This window comes from Carcharodon carcharias, chromosome 14 (assembly GCF_017639515.1).
Source record: "Carcharodon carcharias isolate sCarCar2 chromosome 14, sCarCar2.pri, whole genome shotgun sequence".
Classification (NCBI taxonomy): domain Eukaryota; kingdom Metazoa; phylum Chordata; class Chondrichthyes; order Lamniformes; family Lamnidae; genus Carcharodon; species Carcharodon carcharias.
Window position 1 is genome coordinate 102,612,473 of NC_054480.1, and position 22,749 is coordinate 102,635,221.

The window sequence follows — 22,749 nt, forward strand, 5'->3', positions numbered from 1 at the left end:
ATGGAAATTTTATAATATGGGATAAAGTGTCAAGAATCATGGCATACTCGAGTTTTAGCATGTCGGTAAGTATCATCGTGCAATTACTCATTTGGTTCTTGTAAAAGGCAAAAGTTCCAGGGCACACTACAAAGAATGGAAGGCAGCTCTTAAGTGTACTTGCTGATATTCCTCCAGTACACTAATTAGACCCAGAGACTGACTGGTCATTAATCCCTTCACTATTTGTGGGATTTTGTGAATAAATTGGTTGCCATATTTAACTACTATGTGAAATGTTTTGAGCTATTTCTGAGAGGTGCTAAGTGAAAGTCTTTCTTTGCAACATTATTACATTGTAAATTTAAACTGTTGCAGCTGCTACTTCAATATTTGTATAAAGACTCTGATGAGTACTATTTAATGGATATAATTAATTTTTCTATGGTTGCATCTTTATTCTAGGGTTTGAGATAATCACTATTAAACCCATCCTTGCCTTTTTTTCTCCTTCCTCCCTCTACACATCAACAGACAGAGAAGACCTTCCAAGGATCGTGACACTACCATTGGCGATGTTTATTCCAAATAGCCTCTCAATGCAGCTTAAATTTTTATGTCATGCCGGTAACAGTTACTGACATCATAAAATAGCCAAATATGAGTGAAATCCCTTGCAATCCAAACCTTCTAGGAAGGGAGAAGAAAATCCTATAATTTCTGCAACTGCCTTATAATATTGACGAAAGCAACGAAGGAGTTTACTTTTGCAAACAAGATGTCAGGCACCTGCTGATAATTACTTGGACTAATGCTTGGCTGATGTTCCTAGGGTTACGCCTAAGGTGTCTGCCATGTTGTGAAACCCCTGAATCTACAGCAGAGGCTTGCCAGTCCACTAAGGAGAGCTTCTGGTTGCAACTTCTTTTAAGAGGATCATTTAAAAATGGCATTAAAATATTTGTACCCGAATCTTAGGCAGTCCAGGCCTTGACCTGTGACTGTACCCTGAAGTGTGTTCCACTTCCACCTCTGACCATATGCCAACCCCTAATGAAACTCAGCAAATGAGAATTCTGCTACTTCAATTCCTAGCCTCACTCCACTCTTTTCCAATAGCAGTATTGTTTGGAAAAAAGCCCTGTTTTCACTTGTAGGACAGTCCAAAACTAAAGGTCATAAATATAAGATGGTCACGAATAAATCCAATGAGGAATTCAGGAGACACTTCTTAACCAGAGTGGTTAAATGTAGAACTAGCGACACATGGCTTGGTTGAGGAGAAAATAATATAGATGCATTTAAGGGGAAGCAAGATACCATATGAGGGAAGAAAGGAACTGCTGATGGAGTTAGATGAAGTAGGGGTGGGATGACACTCTTGTGGAGCCTAAGCATTGACACGGATCAGTTGGGCCGAATGGCCTGTTCGAGTTGTAAATGCTGTATAAATATACTGGCTACGGGTGGGTTTTTATGTTTCATTGGGTTTTCTCTCCACAGAGACAAGCTGTCAGAACTCCATGGCAACATGTTTGTGGAAGAATGCACCAAATGTGGCAAGTAAGTTCTCTCCATTTCTGTAACCCCGCGTCCCTGGGTTTAATATTTCTGATGCCGCAGTAACGGCTGGATAGAACTCAATTCACTCACAAGGACCTGTGTATCACCACCCCCATCACTGCATAATGCCTTTGTCAGAAATTCAGTCAATTGGTCAGACTCCAGTGTCTTATTTAAGATTCATTTTAATGAACTGTTGAAATATCTAAGTTTCTGAGAAGATCAAATGTAATCATTATCAATTTGTAATTGCCATTGGACAGCCTGCTGATGTGTCTAATAGCTTTATTTTGAAAGGGAAAAGTTGGTGAAACATTGTGTGGTTTAAAGCTTAGAGGATGTTAATTAAAAGTTGAATACATTAGATGTTGAGCCTACGCTGCCATATATTCATGGCTGCTGACTAGTATCTCACCACCTTGCAACTATTATTGCTAGGCCTGAGGCCAACAAATAGATGGGATACCTTATCTTTGTATATTCCATGTTGCTCTGTCTTTGTGTTTTCATTTTACTTTGGCAGAAATGTTGGCTGTGAAGTACAAACATGAAGCAAGTTAATGCAAGTTGAATTTATTTTTATATATTTCTGTAAGTGACCAAACAGCTTAGTAACTTTAGCTACAGTGAAGTTAGTTAATTGGCACACATGCTGGGGGCATTCATTCAGCCCATGCATCCACTGCGCTTTAACACTGGTGTGTCTCCTTAGTAACTCAGCATCTTATATTTTCACTTTCTGTTGGTTTCTGTATCCATGTGAGCTAGAAACTATACGCACCTGTGCACTGCACGTAAACACTGTTTACTCCAGTTAGTTAATTCCCATGATATAACTAGCACCCACTGTTTAGAGGAGAACTGTTGCTTATCCGTGTTGAGCTGGCTAAAAACCACAGGAAACCTGAAGATCAATCACTGTTGGCTACATTTACATAGGAAGAGCCTTGGAACAGGAGTAGGTGATTTGGGCCTATAGCCTGTTCAACAATTCAGTTAAATCACAGCCAATCTGTATCTTAACTCCATTTTATTTGCCTTGGTTCCATATCCCTTTCATACTGAATACTCCTACCTACCAAAAATCTGTCCATCAGTTTTCAGCCTTAAGAGCTTTCTGGGATTGCCAGTTCCAGAATTCTTCTACTTTGTGTGAGGAAGTGCTTCCTGACATCACTCTTGAATGGCCAAGCTCTAATTTTAAAGGTATATCCCCTTGTTTTGTGTTTCCCCACCAAAAATATTTTCTCTCTCATTATCAAATCCTTTAGAAACTCCATTTTGATCACCCATTAATCTTCTATAGTAAAGGAAATATGACCATAGTTTATGAGGCCTGTCCTCATAATTTAACCCTTTTGTCCCAGGTTTCATTAATTAGAAGAGTAACTGGCTTGACATGTTCGATGGGCCTTATGAGTTATCATTTTGCTAGCTGATTGACTGCTGGATGGAAATGGAAATGAAGAGTGCAGAGCCCTTTAACTCGAGTGACCTAGAGTGCAGTGCGTGTGATTTTTGTGTTAACTTTTACCGTAAGCTGGCTTGGTAATCCATTGGTTCTTCTCTACTGCAGGCAGTATGTTCGAGACACAGTAGTTGGAACGATGGGGTTGAAAATGACTGGCCAATTATGTGACGTTAAAAAGGCACGAGGCCTTCGAGCATGCAGGTATCGGATCCTGGTCATGTTCTATTGCACACGTTATCTCCAAACATTGAATAATTGTGATGTATTTTGGAATATTTACACTCCAGGACACCTTTCATGTCTGCTTAATCTGACTTCATTTCATTGCAAGTGTTGAATGTATCTAACATTGGTTGGTGATATCAATCCCTCTATTTTTTTGCACCCACCTGAAGACAAGTTGGTCTTGTTGGTGTAGAGTTCCAAAGACATTGTCCACTCTCCAGTAATGCATCTAAAAGGGCAAACTTTGTGCATTAGGCTATAAATGGTGAATATTGGCTGGTTAATCAACCATAGAGAGCGTCACAGCCAAGCTTAGATATTCTGTAGATGCTGGAAATCTGAAATAGAAACAGGAAATGCTGGAAAAACTCAGCGGGTCTGACAGCATGAGTGGAGAGAGAAACAAGTTGACGTTTTGCGTCCTACGAAGAAAAGTCACATGGACTCGAGACATTAACTGTTACCCTCTCCACAGATGCTGCCCAACCTGCTGAGTTTTTCCAGCATTTTCTGTTTTTATTACAGCCAAACTTAGTCCTGGTCTCATCTGACATCTGTACATGTGGCAGGAGTTTCTGAATGATGTGTAGGATTACGAACCCTATACCTGATACCAAGCTGCTTTTGACATTGATTTCTGACAAAGGCATTCAAAGATTGAAATTCTATTTAGGACAGACATTTCCCATTTGAATGCATAAGAAATGTATGATTTTAGTGATCATGCCGTAGTGATATTAGGGATGAATGGAAATAAAGACAATTGAAGGGAGAACTGGGGAGTAGGTAATTTATTGCAGAAAAATTGCTGGCCACATATTAAGGGAGTTGTAGGTTTTGCTCCATCACTCAGTTATAAAAGTAGGTCTGCCCATTGTACTTTCTGTAGGTCTGTTGCATCTCCTAAGTTGGGGTGTGAGCACCAAGTGATGTAAGCATCTTTTATGGGAATTAAATTGCAGTGTCCTGTATCTATCTATAAGATAATGTGGTCATGGGCACAACAATGCTATTGTATCCAGCACAGCTCATCTGTGTCTTTCACACATGTCTCTTCAATCTCCTCAAAATGAACTGAGCAAATCCTTGTTGAGAGAAGGTCAGATACAAATTGATAAGCTGCTTTATTTCACAGCAAGGTGATGTTACAGAATGATCAGACTTTGTCAATTCGATTCCTACAACTTCGCAAAGAAATACAAAATAAAGAATTCTCCACACATTCCCACATCATTTGGGTCATCTATCTTGATTTAAAAGATGGTTTCCAACATTTTGCTAGCATTTCTAACCACCTTATCTCAGCAAAAAAAGCTCAAAGCTGTCGCAGCTATCTCTATAATAAAGCAAACTACCTTTTCAGCCTGCCTGTTTTCCAAAAGCCTCACTGCCTACGGCTGAGTTTTATTTTTATCTTTTATTATTCAAAACCAGCAAGCGAAGAGCTGCAAGCCCCCTTGCTAAGTTCCTGGGACCAGCAACTCTCCAACACAACTGATAATGCAAAAGATATATACATATACACACACACACACACACACACACGCACACATATATACTTGTGTGCGCTTGGGTACATATAATGTTTGTGCAGGCTTATTGTTTGTGTATATATATATTTTTAATATATCTGTTTATATTTTTTGATATATATGCTCCTACCTAGGCTTGTCAGCATTTCTTACATTCTCTGATTTGGCTGGAAAATTAAAAATTCAGACTTCTGTGGACTGTTTTTCTGCTCCGGCTTCTTGCCTGACTCCAGATAATCAAGTTGCTTGCATGACATGAGCCATATTCTTCCTATGGGGAGAAAGTGAATAAGAGACTTGAAGCAGCTTGGTGTAAAATAATTCATATCACATTGTTACACAGCCGGCTTGTTGAGCTGGAAGATTATTTATGATTAGAATTAATTGCAAAGTTTGTTATATTTTATTTTAACCACATATTAAATTGAGAGCAATATAAACTCCCTGTTGTGTTTCCTGGTTTTCAGTCAGTGTCAGAATCGTATGATCTTAGTGATTGTGCCATAGTGCTGATAGGATGAATGGAAACAAAGACAGTTGAAAGGAGAATTGGGGATGAGGTAATTTATTGCAGAAAAATTGCTGGCCACATATTCAGGGAGCTGAGGGTTTTGCTCCATCATGACAGCCTTGACCCATACAATTAATTGTAAAATGCCTGCCTTATAACTTTGGGCCCAGTTATCAGAGTGTGCATAGTGAGAAGCTGAAGGCTGATGCCCACACATAACGTATACTGAGAACTCTACAAACACTTAGCTTTGACCATATGAAGTTCATTAAGGGGAATTTTAAAATACGCTTTGACACTGATGGATGCTAGACAGCAGGGCTGGTGTTTCAGTACCCCAGCCTTCGAAATGGCTGAGAGATTCTGCTATCAGTTTGGAATTCCAGATCATGCCTCCAACCATTGTTAGAGTATGTTTGACTCGGTTAAAGTTAAACATAAAGGAGAATATAGTTAGGTCAAGTATTCATAAAACCTATTCCAGAGTATCCCTTCAGATCTCCTGAATCATTTTTGCTTCATAAGGAAGTTGTTACACTCTAATCTGAGGAGCTTTAAGGGGCTGCATCAGTCACATTTTTGGCCAGGGAGTAGGAATAGGTTCATGGTGCTATCATAATCTCAGTTTTGCACAGCTAAGATGAGCGAGGTTCATCAGGCTCAATCTCATTCATAGGCTGACTGTATCACCCCCAGCCTGCGCTGACCATCTTGTTCCCTTATCTTATGTGAGGAAAAAATTGCAGAAAATTTAATTGATTCAGGTGTCCTCTGTCAAGAAACCCTCTCCAAGAGGTAATCAGGCAAGAAGCCCCCTATTCACTCTTCATTATCCAGGAATGATTTACTCTTCCAGTGTGATGACCTTGTTTGGTAGTTTCCATCTAAAGTCTTATTCAAGGGCTAGAATCAGTCATCACTATCTTCTCCAGAATCTTGTTCCACACCCACTGGGAAAAAGAAAAGCTTCTAAACATTCAACTTTATCTCTGCTTCCCCTTTTTGTGCAGGTGGCCCACTAGTTCTACTTGAACACATTTCCGTACCTTTATTTATCATGAATACTCTGATCAGTGTTATGGCAGGCAGACAGTAAGTGCCAAGCTGTCCAAATCCCAGAAGAAAACTTGAAGCAGCTGCCACAACTAATTGCAATTTGTATTTAGTTCAAGATGCGGGCTTTGAATTCAGTAAAAGAAGGCCACCTGGTCTTATAGGTTTCTTACAATCTTAATTAAACCTTTATTAATAGAAGAAATGATTTTAAGCACATACATAAGAACCAGGAGCAGGAGTAGGCAATTCAGCCCCCTCGAGCCTGCCCCGCCATTCAATATGATCATGGCTGATCTCATTTTGGCCTCAACTCCAATTTCCCGCCCTCTCCCTGTAACCTTTCAACCCATTACTAATTAAAAACCTGTCTATCTCCTCAAATTTATTCAGCGTCCCAGCATCCCCTGCACTCTGAGGTAATGAATTCCACAGATTCACGACCCTTTGAGAAAAGTAATTCCTCCTCATCTCTGATTTAAATCTATCACCCCTTCGCCTAAAACTATGGCCTCTCCTTCTAGAATGCCCCACAAGGGGAAACATCCACTCCACGTCTACTTTGTCTATCCCCTTTAGCATCTTATGTACCTCAATTAGATCGCCTCTCATCCTTCTAAACTCTAGGGAGTATAGGCCTAAACTGTTCAATCTCCCCTCATAAGACAAGACCCGCATCTCTGGAATCAATCTAGTGAACCTCCTCTGAACTGCCTCCAATGCAACTACATCCTTCCTTAAGTAAGGGGACCAAAATGGTGCACTGTACTCTAGGTGCGGCCTCACCAATGCCTTGTACAGTTGCAACAACACTTCCCTATTTTTATACTCTATTCTTGGAGCAATAAATGCCAAAATTTTATTTGCCTTCCTTATTGCCTGCTGTACCTGCATACTAGCTTTCAGCAATTCATGCATGAGGACACCCAGATCCTCTGCACTGAAGTATTCTGAAGTTTCTCTCAAGTTAAGTAATAAGTTGCCTTTTTATTCTTCTGACCAAAATGGATAACCTCACACTTATCTACGTTAAACTCCATAGATATACAAGTTATTACTATGATAACTTCTAAATCCCATAATTAATCTAAACCCCAGTTACACCTCCGTTAAGGCAACAGTGACACATAGATTTTAAAAGACCCAGGCAAAGTAACACACAATACCCTGAACAGTCAAATTCAAAGTGAGTTTTTGTCAGCCTCAGTTCCTTGTAGGCAGCAGTTTGAAGCTTAGATTCTGGAGGCTTTTCACACTTCTGTTCGATCTTAGAATCCTTGCCCTTACACACAGCCTTCTCTCCTTTGTACATATTTTCCCCTTTGAATGCAAACTCCCATTGTTTCACTGTCTTTGGACTTGTACTTCTCCAATAATAAGCATCAAAGTACAAATTTCACCAGTAATATTTGGGAAAAATAAACACACTTTCTTAATTTCTCCTGGCTGGGTGTAACATTTCACTCTCTAAATGCAAATGTTCCCTTTACACCTTACGTTCTAAAACTTCACCCATGTTTACCAACTTAATATTTTAAACCTAGCATATCTTCAAAGCCTTCAGACCAGCTGCCTTTACTTTAATTAAGTCATGTGCGTATGCACGCGCACACATACACAAACACACCCCCATAGACACAGACCTTACTATTACTGTATTCTACAATAACGTTATGAAAATTATTATATCTGACATCAGTTACTCTAATTCTGTCTCTGCTGTGTCTACAAGCCCAAGGCATCAAATTGACATTTTTCACCTTGGGTCAGGAGCTACCCATGTTTACCGTCCTCTAGCATGTCTCAATTTCCCAAGCTCAGAGCAGAGATGATATTGCTGAGTTAACGTGTGATAGTGGAAATCCTTCCAGACCCTGGAAAACTGCCCCCTATTGGAGCAATCTTTCAGAACCTTGCAGCTGCATGTGTTTGAACCAGTGTAATCAGTAATATAGCACTGTTCTATCCTTGTAGAATACACAAGAGTTATTCAGTTTCTCAAGTGTGCATACAATGGTGCATTGACTGATGTCTCAAAAGTTGTCTAGAGTTCAGTAATGGGACGAGGAAATTTGCAAGTACATTTGTGAGGCATTGTACCTATGTTTAACCAATCAGGAGTCATCAAAATAATTGCCCTACTAAAAATTAGGACCATTCTTTTTAAAATTAGTAAACAAAAGAAAATGGAAGTTATAAAATTCAATAGCTGAACCTGCATGGCACAAGTGGTTGACTCTGCTGAAATAGCCTATCACATCAGTTGTTTCATTACCAGTATCACAGGGCAACTAGCATTGGGCAATAAGTGCCTGCAATAAAAATATAAAATTGTTTCAAAACGGCCAGCAATAAGAACCTAGTGATATAGTAGCTGTAGTACCAAAGAACAAAATGTGTACTGGGCGCAAACCTTGTGAACAACACATATTCCCAATCTTAATAATCTAACACCTCGAGACATCACAATAATTCTTATTTATGAACATGTCATTTATATTTATTTCGAAATTTTAAAAAATACATTAAAAACATATAGTAGCATTGACTTTATACCATAGTTATAACATCTGTTCTTGTGTATGCAATCTTAACATTAAACATAATGCCTGTGTGCAGGATGAGAATCAGTAGTGCTTCAATCATAATTGAACAGGATGTACTTACTGCTGTCATTGGTCATTTAGCTCATGACTCCTGTCAGTTCGCATTAAAGATATCACGGTCTGTGTGTGTTTCTTGATTAGCAGTGTTAGAAAGGTCAGCGTGTTTCTGGAGGAAGAATTGTTTAGGATGCTGCAGACATTGACTGTTTTAAATTTTGTTTCCAGAGGAAAGTTACGAGATACCATTTTGGACTGGGAAGATTCTTTACCTGAGCGGGACCTCAGTTTGGCAGATGAAGCCTGTAGGTATGTCTGAAACTGATTAATAGTGGCAGAAACTGGCAAAACATAATTTTGTAATTTTATAACTTCCATTTTCTTTTGTTTACTAATTTTAAAAAGAATGGTCCTAATTTTTAGTAGGGCAATTATTTTGATGACTCCTGATTGGTTAAACATAGGTACAATGCCTCACAAATGTACTTGCAAATTTCCTCGTCCCATTACTGAACTCTAGACAACTTTTGAGACATCAGTTTGAGCTTCGAGGTGTTAGATTATTAAGATTGGGAATATGTGTTGTTCACAAGGTTTGCGCCCAGTACACATTTTGTTCTTTGGTACTACAGCTACTATATCACTAGGTTCTTATTGCTGGCCGTTTTGAAACAATTTTATATTTTTATTGCAGGCACTTATTGCCCAATGCTAGTTGCCCTGTGATACTGGTAATGAAACAACTGATGTGATAGGCTATTTCAGCAGAGTCAACCACTTGTGCCATGCAGGTTCAGCTATTGATCAATTTTCCTCTTTCTCTTTGGTCACATGTTTAAGTTTCTGTTTTCTTTCTACTTAGTCATTTAATACTTTTATCATACACTGGTTACATGGCACAAATCCTTTCTCTTGGTACATCACCAATTTCACCAATTACATTTTCAAGATAGTTGTCTTTACCTTTCCTCATCTACCTGCCTTAGATCTTGAAACAAAATTTTGCTCCATAAGCACCAAGGAATATTCCAGTTCTGAAAAAAAAATCGTCTTTTTCCATCTTGGTGTAATGAATGAAGCAGGGCCTCATTCATTACACCAAGCCTTGGGAGCAATCCTGATCTCAGGCAAAATGCTCTGGCTGCCTTTCCTCTTTCAGAATATGAACATACGAATTAGGAGCAGCAGTAGGCCACTCAGTCCCTCAAGCCTGCTCCGCTATTCATTAAGATCGTGGCTGATCTGAAAGTAATTTCAACCCCACATTCCTGCCTACCCCAAGAATCTTATCCAGCTCTACCTTAAAAATATTCAAAGATCCTGCATCCACCGACTTTTGAGGAAGAGAGCTCCAAAGACACTCAACCCTCAGAGAGAGAATTTCTCCTCATCTTTGTCTTAAATGAGCAACCCCTTATTTTTAAACAGTGACCTCTTGTTCTAGATTCTTCCACAAGAGGAAGAATCCTCTCCTCGTCCACCGTGTCAAGACCCCTTGGGATCTTAAAGGTTTCAATTAAGTCGCCTCCTACTCTTCTACTTTCCAGTGGATACAAGCCTAACCTATGCTGGTATTAGTCTAGTAAACCTTCTGTAACTGCGTCTAACACATTTACATCTTTCTTTAAATAAGGAGACAAGTACTGTACACAGTAATCCAGATGCGGTCTCGCCACTACCCTGTACAAATGAAGCATAACCTTCCTACTTTTGTAATCAATTCCCCTCAAAATAAATGATAAATTCTATTAACTTTCCTAATTACTTGTACCTGCATACTAACCTTTTGTGATTCACGCATTAGTACACCCAGATCCCTCTGAATCTCAGAGCTCCTCAACCTCTCACCATTTAAATAATAAGCTTTTTTTATTCTTCATGCCAAAATGAACGATTCCACACTTGCCCACATGATCTGTCAAATGGAGTATAAAGTGGAAAAATGTGAAATCGTTTATTTTGGCAGGAAAACAAAAAAAAGAGGCTCTTTTAGACAGCACCTTCCAAACCCACAACCACTCCGCAGATGCTGTCAGACCTGCTGAGTTTTTCCAGCACTTTTTGTTTTTGTTTCAGATTTCCAGCATCCGCAGTATTTTGCTTTTAGCCAATCTGTAATACCTATGAGCAATGGAACTACCGGTATACAAAGTGCTAGCAACCTGAACTTTCCAGTTGCCTTTCTGCAGCCTCAAGTTCCATACTTCACTGTTCTCCTCTGGTCTTAGCCCAGACCTGGCTGCTTTCTGCTCCCGACACCCTACCCTTGACTTACAGACAGAAAGACTTGCATTTAATTAGTGCTCCATGATTAAAACCAGAATGATCCCAAGTTGCTTCACAGTCAGTGAATTACTTTTTAAGTGTATCATAGGCAAACACAGCACTTGTTTTGTGCACAGCACAATCCCACAAACAGCATTTAGACAACTAGCTAATGTTTTTGCTTTCTGTATGAACAGCTTCCTGTATTCTTTCTACCCTCTATTCTGGGTTTCTTGTTAGTGTGCCACTCCCCGCTCCAGCCTTGAACTTCCCTGATCAATCCTCTCTCCCCCCACATCCCTGTTTAGCCCATGTGTTCACTACATGTTGCTCTCCACTCCTTTATTGCTTTAAGAAAGAAACTCGCAAACATAATCACAATTTATGCTGCCACAGGCTAAACACATCTAATTAGAATTATCTGCATAAATTGAGAAATTTCATAGGTATATTTTAAAGCAATTGTAAAAGAATGCAGAGGAGAGTTAAATTAAGTACCAGTTAAATAAAAAGTTGGTTACAAGTGAAATTAAGAAACCAAAAAGAAATAATTAGAAGGTGGTGAATTATATTTAGTATGTTCAATATTTTTTGAATTGTGATATTTCAGTCTGAGCAATGTCATGTGTTATCAACTAGTTAATTCCAAATTTCCAGGTCCTCAGCTGAAAAACAATGTCTCTGCAGACTTTTACTCTGTTTCCTTCCCTCCCTGCTCCCTGCATCCCTGCTACAGGAAGTCCGACCTTGCCATTACGTTGGGGAGTTCTCTTCAGATCAAACCAAGCAGCAATCTGCCATTCAATACAAAAAAGAGGGGAGGAAAGTTGGTTATAGTTAACCTTCAGACCACAAAGCTGGTAGGTACAAATAATCCAGGGAAAGAGAGTTCAACTCTCATTATGGCAGGTTTGGAATATGAATTTAGTTTTTAAAAGAAATCTGGAAATAAAAAGCTATCTGTTGTAAAACCCAGCTGGTTCTCTAATGTTCACATAAAGTTGAGGTTGGAAACCTGCATTCTTGCCCACATCAAGGTGCCTTACTCTTGACTGCTGACTGAAGTAGAGTAGCACACCTCTCAGTTGTGTTCAGGGCAAATAAAGATGGCCAATAAACATTTCTCACACAAACCCTGAAGATGTTTTTTTTAAAACTGTATTGCTTTTATATGCATGCAAATAACAGGGAAATTGAGTAACCAAACTAACACTCTAACAAATTGATGGGGTAGATGCATATTTTGTAATGTAGTTGAAAAGGTTCTAGCGAGGTGCTTCAGTGTAACTTTTGGATGGTGCATATGGCAGCCGTGGTGGAGGGGTTGAATGTTGAAGGTGCTGAATGGGCTGCCATTGGATGGTGTCAAGCTTCTTGAGTGTCATTGGAGCTGCACTCATCCAGGCAAGTGGAGAGTGTTCCTTTGCATTCCTAACTTGTGCCTTTTTGAGCAGAGGAAGGCTTTGCAAGTTAGGAGATGGTTTATTTGCCACCAAGTGCCTAGCCTATGACCTGCACTTGTAGGCACAGTATTTTTAATTTGGCTGATCCAGGTAAGTTTTTGGTTAATGGTAACCTCCCCCAGAATGTTGATAGTGGCAGATTCAGCAATGATAATGCCTTTGAATGTCAAGAAGGGAATGGTTAGATTCGTTCTTGTTGGAGTTGACCATTGCCTAGGACTTATGTGACACAAATGCTACTTACCACTTATCAGTCCTGCTGCATGTGGGCACAGACTATTTCAGTATCAGAGGAGTTGCGAATGGCACTGAACGCTGATCTTGTATTGAAGAGAAGGTCAGTGATGAACAGGCTGAAGATGGTTGGGCCTAGGGGACAGAACGAAAATTTAGTTGTTTATTTAAAGAGTTTTTTAAGTGGGTGGTGGTATTACATTGAACAGCAGATTCCCTCTCTGTCATCTCTCTCCATTCTGGCCCTTACCCTCTAAAAAGTAATTATGTCCCCCAAATCAGAGTTCAAACATAACTACAAAAAATCTATTTGTTAATAGATTATGGCAATATTCAGCATCTGTAGTGTCCGTCAGAAGCTGTCAGCTCTGGGCATGATAACTTGTTTGTTTAGCCTTCACTTTCTGTCACCGTGTGAATTTTCTAACCAAGCTCTCGAGGAAACCAGGAATTCGTTACCACTAGCAACTGCATAGGCTGGGATGATTCTACAAAGATCTGGGCAACTTTTCCTCTACTGCATTTTGTAAAACCATTCAAAGATGTCCTGCCACTATTTATCCCTCAGCCAGCATCGCTTATAAAGATGGAGTATGGGTAACATAGTACTTCTGTTACTGGACTAGTAATCCAGAGGCCTGGATTAATGAACCAGAGACATGAGTTCAAATTCCACCACAGAATCTGGGAAATTTAAATTCAATTAAATAAAATTTGGAATAAAAAGCTAGTATTAGTAATGTTGACCATGATTATACCGGATTATCAAAAAAACTGATCTGGTTCACTAATATCCTTTAGGGAAAGAAATCTCTCATCCTCTCCAGGTCTGGCCTGTGTTTGACTGCAGACTCTCAGCAATTTGACTGAGCCTTAACTGCCCTCTGCAATGGCTTAGCAAGACAGTCAGTTGTATGCAAGAAGGTGACTCACTACCACCTCAAGAACAATTAGGAATTTTCAATAAATACTGGCTTTCCCACTGACACTTGCATCCTATGAATGATTTTTTAAAAATTACCTAATCATTATCTCATTGCTGTTTGTGCAACCTTGCAGTGTGTAAATTGGCTGCCATGTTTCCTACATTAACAGCAGTGACTACACTTCAAAGTCCTTTATTAGCTATAAAGCATATTGTGATGCCCTGAAATCATGAAAGGTGCTATATACATGCAAGTCTGTCTTTTCTCGTACATATTTGTATTTTGAGTTACGTGCTTTGGTATTCTTTAGAAAAGTCCTCCCTGATGCCAGTCAAATTAGTTCAGGTTAGTTGGATGTTGATTGCATTCACCTAACATCAACAAGTGTCTATACCAATAAACTGAGGATTGGTATCCTGGTTACAGCAATAGACCTTCCTGTATTTAGTACCAACTGGGTATATAAATTGATACAACACCTTTGTTATCTGATTCATTTGTCAAAACTGTAATTATGTCACTTCAGTAGTGTACAATTTAAACCAGGCATGACAGTTTTTATATAGATTTAAGCAGCAAAGATTGTCTTGGTCCCTAGAATTCATGTAATATCGAGAATCATTTGTACTTCCCATGTTTGGAATTTTTCATTCACACATTAGATACTTTTTTTCTATAATTAACTAAAAGCATTATTTTGTTGTTCAGTTTCTTAAACTTGTCATAAATGTAAAGTTTACTGAAAGGGCAGTGGAAGCAAATTCAGTTGCAACCTTCTAAAGGGCATCCAGTGAATACTTGAAAAGGAAAATTGGGCACGACTATGGGAGAAGAGCTGGGGAGTGGGATTAATTGGATAGTTAATCAAAGAACAGGCATAATAGGCCAAATGGTTGTTTATAAGATTCTATGTTTTAATGCTGTACATGTAACTGAGTTGGGGGGTGTGGGGTGGGATGATTTTGAAATCTGATTTAGCACAGTTTTGCTCTGTTCAGAACCACATAATCAGCTGAAAAATATTATTTCTTAGGCACTTGGTGACCCCTTTAAATTCCGGCACTCAGTTGTTCAGCCAGTGTGCCAAAGTGAGGTTACGATAGCTCTATTGCCTAGTATGTGGGAATTATTACAATATTTGATCTTGAGTGATACTCCATAAAAGCACTTTGGTTATCCCACTTCACCAATCTGTGCCCTGTGTATGATACTTTAAATTGCTTTCCCCTTGTGTTCCCAGGACAGACATTCAGATCTGCGGATATTTGGTTACGTTGATGAAGTTGTGGCCAAACTAATGAAGCACCTTGGCATTGAAATCCCTAAATGGGAAGGACCACAGGTGGTGGAAACAGCAGAAGCAATTAAACCAGAAATGGGCATACTACTTCCCATCAAAACAGACCTCGACAGTAAACCAAATAACAAAGTCAGCAGGCAAAGTAGAGACACTGAGGAAGAAGGGACAAGTGCATCAGAATCACTGGTGCCAGCCTCTTCGAAGGCTAATGGCTCCTTTAAGCAAGATTGCCAAGAGGTGGATTGTAACACCTTTGAGAGTAAGCGTGTCAAACTGGAGTCTGTCATGGTGTGAAACAGCAACTCTTTCTACAATAATTTGGGACATTTTTTCTACAAATATAAATGTTTAATTGTAACTTTATATTTAACTATTTTAAATTCTGTGCTAAATACAACAAACCTGGCTGTGGCTCTCCGTAAGTTTTAAGAGGAAGAATAAGTTGAACCCTAAGTAAGAGGGTCCTGTTTAATTGTAGCTCAAAAGAAAGCAGCACTGGAAATCTCCATTCTGAAGTGCATTAAAGGGAACAGTAGGAATATTTGAGCATTAACTAGTGTAGTTTATGTAGACTTAAAAAGCAGGCCTTGCCCCCTGGAGTTCATGAAATGTCAAGGATCGTTGTACTTGGTGTCTTTGGAATTTTTCAGGCAAAAGTTTGATAATTTTTTCTATAAATAAGAAAAATGATCTTTGTTTTGCTGCTTAGTTTTTCAAACTTCGTGCAACTTACGGCTACGGTATAGTGCAGCACAGATATCAACATTGGAGTGTTGTGAATTTGAAATGTTAGCACCAGTAGGATTTTGCTCTTTCAGATGAGTCACATGAAAATTAAGCTCTACTGGAGGCTTGATGCCCCTTTTAATTTCCAATGTATAGCCTATTCAGCCACTTGTCAAAGTAAGATTAAGGCAGCTTGGTCATGTCCTCGATGAAATTTTTTTTTTTTTGCTTATTATTTGAAGATTATTCCGGCATTTGAAATTTGGGCACAATGCTTTACATAATGAGATTCTCCCTCAGGCTTAAGTTTAATGTCTCCACAGGCAGCTGTAACTTTTGTTGGTAAATTTATTTGCTAGCAGTTAATTTGTTCTGAGTGATGAATAGCGTTACTGTTCTTCCATTTATGTAGCAGCTAATGATGTCAGTGTCTCAAAAAGGATTTCAGACATTGAAGTGCGCTGATTATTATGCAGACAAAACATAACAAACAATGAATGTGAAACCAAATAAACATTGAATACTCCAACACTAAAGCATCGGGTGATAAGCGTACTTCAGCAATTACAGTACAAATGAGCAAACCTAATCCAATAGTCTTCTGTCAGTTAACTTGAATTATATTGAATTGATGCAAATACTGTTTTTGTACGTGATAGAAAAACCCTGAATTCCAAATGGTACTAGAACCCTTGGTATCACCTTTATGCCGATGGCCGCGCTATAGTCCCAAATCAGAGACTGTGCGTTCAAGTTCCACTCGAGAGAGACTTGAGCACGTAATCCAGCCTGATGCTCCCATTCCAGTACTGGGGGAGGTTTTTACTACCAGAGATTCCATCTTTCAGAAGAGTTGCCAAACGAAACCTCTCAAAAGATCCCATAAAAGATCCCGTACATCGAAGAAGAGCATGAGAGATCCCTCTGGTCTCCTGGCCAATATTTACCCTTCATCCAATTTTATTAAAACTACAGAATATCTGGTCATTATCACATTGTTGGTTGTGGGAGCTTGCAATGCACAAACTCACTGCCACGTTTTCCACATTACAACAATGACTACTCTTAAAGTACTTAAATTGGCTGTAAAGTGCTTTCAGAAATCCTGAAGTCATGAAGGGTGCTGTCAAATACAAGTCAATTTTTCTCTTGAGAGCACACTGCAAAGCTGCAGTTCTTTAAAACTTTATTCTTTCATGGGATGTGGGCATCGCTGGCTAGGCCAGCATTTATTGCCCATCCCTAATTGCTCTCGTTCAGAGGGCAGTTAAGAGTCAACCTCATTGCTGTGGGTCTGGAGTCACATGTAGGACAGACCAAGTAAGGAAAGCAGCTTTCCTTCCCTGAAAGGGATTAGCGAACCAGATGTATTTTTACAACAATGGTCATCATCAGGCTTTTAATTCCAGATTTTTATTGAATTCAAATTTCACTATCTGCAATGGTTGGATTTGAACCCAGGTCCCCAGAGCAATGCCTCTGAACTACTAGTCCAGTGACAATACCACTATGCCACCACCTCCCCGGTTGTTGGTGGTGGAGAATTCGGTGATGGTAATGCCATTGACTGTAATGGGGAGACAGTTCGATTCTCTCTTGCTGGAGATGGTCATTGCCTGGCACTTGTGTGTATGTTGCTTGCCATTTATCAAGCTCGAGCTTGAAAATTGTCCAGCTCCTGCTGCATATGGACAAGGACTGCTTCAGTATCAGGAGTTTCAATTGGTACTGAATATTGTGTGATCATCAGCGAACATCCTCACTTCTGACCTTTGATGGAAGAAAAGTCATTGACGAAGCAGTTGAAGATGGTTGGGCTTAGGACACTATGCTGAGGAACTCCTGCAGTATGTCCTGGGACTAAGATAATTGACCTGCAACAAGGTCTTCCTTTGGGTTAGGTATGACTCCAACCAGTGGAAAGTTTTCCCCCAGATTCCCATTGATTTCAGTTTCAATAGGGCTCCCTGATGCCACACTCATTCAAATGCTGCCTTGATGTCAAGGACAGTCACTCTCATCTCACCTCTAGAGTTCAGCTCTTTTGTCCATATTTGGACCAAGGCTGTAATGAGGTCAGGAGCTGAGTGGGCCTAGCAGAACCCAGTTGAGCATCAGTAAGCAGGATATTGCTGTATAAGTGCCACTTCATAGCACTGTCAACAACACCTCCCATTACTTTTCTGATGATTGGGAGTGGATTGATGTGGCAGTAATTGGTGCTGTTGGATTTGCTATGCTTTTTGTGGACGGGACTTAGCTGAGAAACTTCCTGCACTGCCAGTTGATGCCAGTGTTGTTGTTGCTGCGCCGGAACAGCTTGGCTAGGGGTGCAGCTAGTTCTGGAACAAAATCTTCAGTACTATTGCTGGAAAATTGTCAGAGCCCACTGCCTTAGCAATGTTCAATGCCTTCAGCCATTTCTTGATATCACGTGGACTGAATCAAATTGGCTGTAGGCTGGTATCTGTGATGGTGGGGAGGCCAAGATGGATCATCCACTTGTCATTTCTGGCTAAAGATGCTGTCAGTGCTTCACAGATGTGCTGGACTCCCCCATCACTGAGGATGGAGATTTTTGTGGAGCCTCCTCCTCTAGTTAGTTGTTTAAATGTCCAACACCATTCATGACTGGCTGTGGCAGGACTGCAGAGCTTAGATATGATCTGTTGGTTGTGAGATTATTTGGCTCTGTTGCATTCTGCTTCTGCAGTTTGGTATGCAAGTAACCCTGTGTTGTAACTTCTTCAGGTTGACACCTCATTTTTGAGGTATGCCTGGTGCTGCCCCTGGCATGCCCTCCTGCACTCTTCATTGAATCAGACTTAAATTCCCTGGCTTGTTGGTAATGTTATATGCCAGGCCATGAGGCTGCAGATTGTGGTTGAATGCAATTCTGTGGCTGCTGATGGCCCACAGAGCCTCATGAATGCCCAGCTTTGAGGAAATCTTTCCCATTTAGCACTGTGGTAATGTCACACGGTGGAAACTTCATGGAGTCTGGAGTCAAAGTTGTGGTCTCCCACAACAATTCCATCCTGACCGTCTACCACTGTGCCACCAGCTCTGGTGGATCTGTCATGCCGGTGGGATGGGGCCTGGGATGTTGATGGTGGTGCCTGGAACTTGCTTGTAACACAAAATTCAGAGGGTATGATTGTCAGGCTGTTGCTTTACTAGTCTGTGGGACAGCTCTCCCAATTTCGCCATTTGCCCCCAGATGTTACTAAGAAGGACTTTGCAGAGTTGACAGGGCTGGGTATGGTGTTGTCTTTTCTAGTGCCTTAGTTAATGCTGGGAAATGTCCCAACTTTGCGCACCTGACCCAGGAGTGAAAATCCAGGCCTTGGATTCCCGTTTTGATTTTGCAGCTATGTTGCCAGATTCGGTGAAACAAAATGGGTCTTAAAGATAAGGAAATATAAGCTTAATTTATATAATAATCTTATTAAAGATGTATGCAAATGCTACTGGTAGACCTGGGGCTTAAAGAGTTAAATTGTGAGGGCAAAGACAAGGATTGCATTCCCATGAGTGTTGGCAAGTAAGAGGTGATCTAATTGATGTGTTTACGATGATTAAAATATTTGACGGAGTTGATAGAAATCTTTACTTTGTGGAAGAGTCCAGAGCAAGGAGTATAGTTAGGCTTTTAGGAGTGATATCAGAAGCACTTGTTCACACACATTGTACTAAAAATCTGAAATTCTTTTCCTCAAAAGATGTTAAGGCTAGGGTTCAGATGAAAATTTCAAAGCTGTGATATTTTTATTGGGTAAGGGTATAAAGGACTTGGAACCAAGGCTTATAACAAATTAGGAGACAAATCGGCCATAATCTAATTGGAGCAGGCTCGAGGGGCAGAATGGCCTACTCATGTGTTCCATAAATGTTTGTTATTTTCTTGAGAGAGAGGCAAGTGTGAAACAGTGCCTTGCAAGACATTGTCAATCTGATAATCTTTTAAATGAAAACCAAATCAAATTGTCAATCTGATGATGCTCATGGTGTCCTCCAACTGTGATTATATGTGGCAAGCCCTTCTATCATTAGTCAGATCTTTTTTCCCATTTGTGTTGGACTATGACCTCAGTGTACTTTTTATAAAATATATATATTCCATTGCTATTTCTAAATTTTAAAACTGAAACTTAGCTGAACACAATCTTTAAAATAGCAGAACCTATGTCTGTCTGTGACCCGAGAACAAAGGAAGACACTTTGCAGTTTCAGAAAAACTCGGACCGCCTTATCTCTGAGGTACCACTAACAATCACCTGGGAACTGCACAGCCCAACTTCAAAGAGAGCTAAGCAAATCTATTTGCATTTGATAACCCATCTTGCCAATAGGAGACGGGGTCTGCTAAGACAAAAGGCCCCTCAAGCATTCCTTTCTACTCATAATGGCTGGGACGTTTAGCAGTCTGAGACCCAGCCGAATTCCAGACGATGGATACACATTCTTTGTTGAAGATCAGGTGGAGAGGTGGGGGTCATGTAACCTAGGTGTTTGGCTTGTGGAACAAGTAATATTGCCTTGCTGAACTGCATAGCTCAGTCTGCTGCTTTAACACCTGACTGACAGGTCACACGGAAGGAGCTCTGCCCAGGTTAGACACCTGGCCCCAACTACCCTGCTTCTGCCAGAAGTGCTGTACCATCGTCTACAAAACTGATTCATCTCTGTGTGCTTATCTCATCTTGTGAAGTCAACACCAGCAGAAAAGTTAATTTTACAACATCAGTTTTCAGCCCAACGACCTCCGTGAAGGATACCTCATTGGACTTTTATTCTGGACTCTGTCTGAAACTTGCGTGAACCAATATTTGTCTTCTCTGTGGTCCTTACTGTAAAACCTTTTCTGTATTCCTGCTTACTGAGTGTGAAGGTAATGTTGCGAACTCTCCTTCCCAAGTTTTGAGTGTGTGCAAATAAACTAACTCTCAATTCATCCTATCTCAAGTTTGCTGTGGGGATTCTTGGATTGCACAAAAAACCAAGGGGTTGGGGAAATACACCATTGCTTATAAAGAGGGAAACAAAGCAAACACCTTTTTTATGGACAGGTGATGAGAAGAGGAATTAGTGCTGTTTAAACTAACACTCCCGCAACTCCCGTCTGTCCATAACAGAAATCTGGGGCTTGTTTGGGATCACCCATTTGAATTCGACCAGAGTCCATGTTTAAGACACGAGCCAAATCTGATACAAAAGAGCTATTTGGAAACCAAAAGAAAAAACTCAGGCAATATTACTTGTTCCTCCAAGTGTGTCCTCAGGCTGGAGGGTTAAGCAGTTTTTAAATTCCTCTAACTACATCAGCTCAGGCAATCCTTCCTAGGTGCATGAGATATTTAAGGTCTGTACTCTTTGATCAAACGTGATTTGCTTCAGCCGTTTGAACTTAAAGTAGGTTTATGTGGGCTTCTTACAAGCGTTCCAGAATTGCTGGCGATATGCCTCCAGGACTAACTCATAGGCACTTAGGGTGGCAGCCTTGGTCTGCTCATAATTTATGGACACATCAGGTGTCAGCATGGAGTAGACCTCTTGAATTAAAAATGTCCAGATATCTGATGGCCATTTTAGCTGTCCTACTTTCTCAAAAGTGGCAAAACACTTTTTAAAACACAGCAACTTACCACAGAAAATTCCTTTCCCAACACTAAGAAAATGGCAACTTTCGATGCCCAGATGTGTGTCAAACAAAAAGACCTGAACAGTGACACAATAGCATCCCTCAGCCCAGAGGAACTGAAATTTTTATTTAGGGAGGCATAGTTAAAATTACCAGTAAAGTGAAGAGAAGCAAACTGATCCGGTTCAACATTCAGATCTCTCATCTGACAGAGCAGGTAGATGAAGGGCTTAACCCTGACTCAATATCCACACCCCCACCCAGCCAAATTCGAGCTAGAAAAGCTCAGAAACGCAACTAGAATTTCAGGAGCGGGGGAGAGAAAGGGAAGTTCAGAAGAGGGAATGAGAATTCCAGTTCTGAAAATTGGAAATGGTGCTAGCAGCTTAAAGACCAGACAGCTGGAAACAGCGAGGGAAATCCTCTCTTTTGCCAACCCCTAGCACCTAGCAACAGTAACTGGAACACCCCTGCCCTTTTGTGCTTGCGCCCAAGCTGGACACTGAAGCAGACTCCCTGAAAGAGGCCAAGTCCCATTACAGAATCCCAATTTCCTGACAATCAGCCCAGCCACAGTGCCTGGGTTGAGACAACTGTACTAAGGTAGACAGGTACTAAACTGGATAAGGGCCACTCAGTCCTATGATCAAAAGTAAAACAAAAATACCTGGAAAAACTCAGCAGGCCTTTGTACAGCTCTCATTGAGGTTGGCTTGTGCAGTCTCCAGAGAGGAACACAGTTAACGTTTCGAGTCCGTATGACTCTTCAACTATAATCAAAAGACCTGGCACTCAGAGTGAGATGCATGCATTCGCCTGTGGATAGCCCTGAGCAGTTTAGCCATTACTCATCCCGAGTGCTAACCACCATTTAAAATCCCCAGACCCTTTAGAAGGTAGGTAATCAGGATTTGGACAGGCACAGAGTTCTAAAAACCATGGCTTTGCTTACGCCTGATGCCCAAGATGGGAAAAGTCAGAAGTCTAACCCAGAGTTGACTTCCACCTAAAGACAGATTTTGAACCTTCCTAAACATTCACAACCCAGGAAAGGACAATATCCTTGCTGATGCACTAACCCAGGTTTAAACCTCAAAAAACTTAGCAGAGCACTGTCATTGCCCCTGCTAGCTGTATATTTGACTTTCCAGTGTTAATGAGAGAATGAATACTATTTTACTTCCTGTTTTTCTTTCATAAGATCACATTAAAAAAATTAAATAGAATTCATTTTCTCCCTGCAAGGCCAGGAGGACT

The 22,749-nt window shown here is 40.3% G+C and overlaps 1 protein-coding gene across 4 annotated transcripts in view; it reads left to right on the forward strand.

Moving 5' to 3' along the window:
* sirt6 (sirtuin 6) overlaps nucleotides 1-16,387 on the forward strand; it is a 53,600-nt gene extending 37,213 nt beyond the window's left edge. For 2 of the 4 annotated variants that reach the window (XM_041204764.1, XM_041204768.1), the window contains 5 exons: nucleotides 1,483-1,542; nucleotides 3,119-3,214; nucleotides 9,166-9,246; nucleotides 11,939-12,062; nucleotides 15,066-16,387. In XM_041204764.1, the coding sequence (XP_041060698.1) occupies nucleotides 1,483-1,542; nucleotides 3,119-3,214; nucleotides 9,166-9,246; nucleotides 11,939-12,062; nucleotides 15,066-15,419 (715 nt within the window). In that variant the 3' untranslated portion in view covers nucleotides 15,420-16,387. The remainder of the gene's footprint in view (nucleotides 1-1,482; nucleotides 1,543-3,118; nucleotides 3,215-9,165; nucleotides 9,247-11,938; nucleotides 12,063-15,065) is intronic. The other 2 variants (XM_041204765.1, XM_041204767.1) reach the window with 2 other exon arrangements.
* Nucleotides 16,388-22,749: the final 6,362 nt, after the last annotated feature.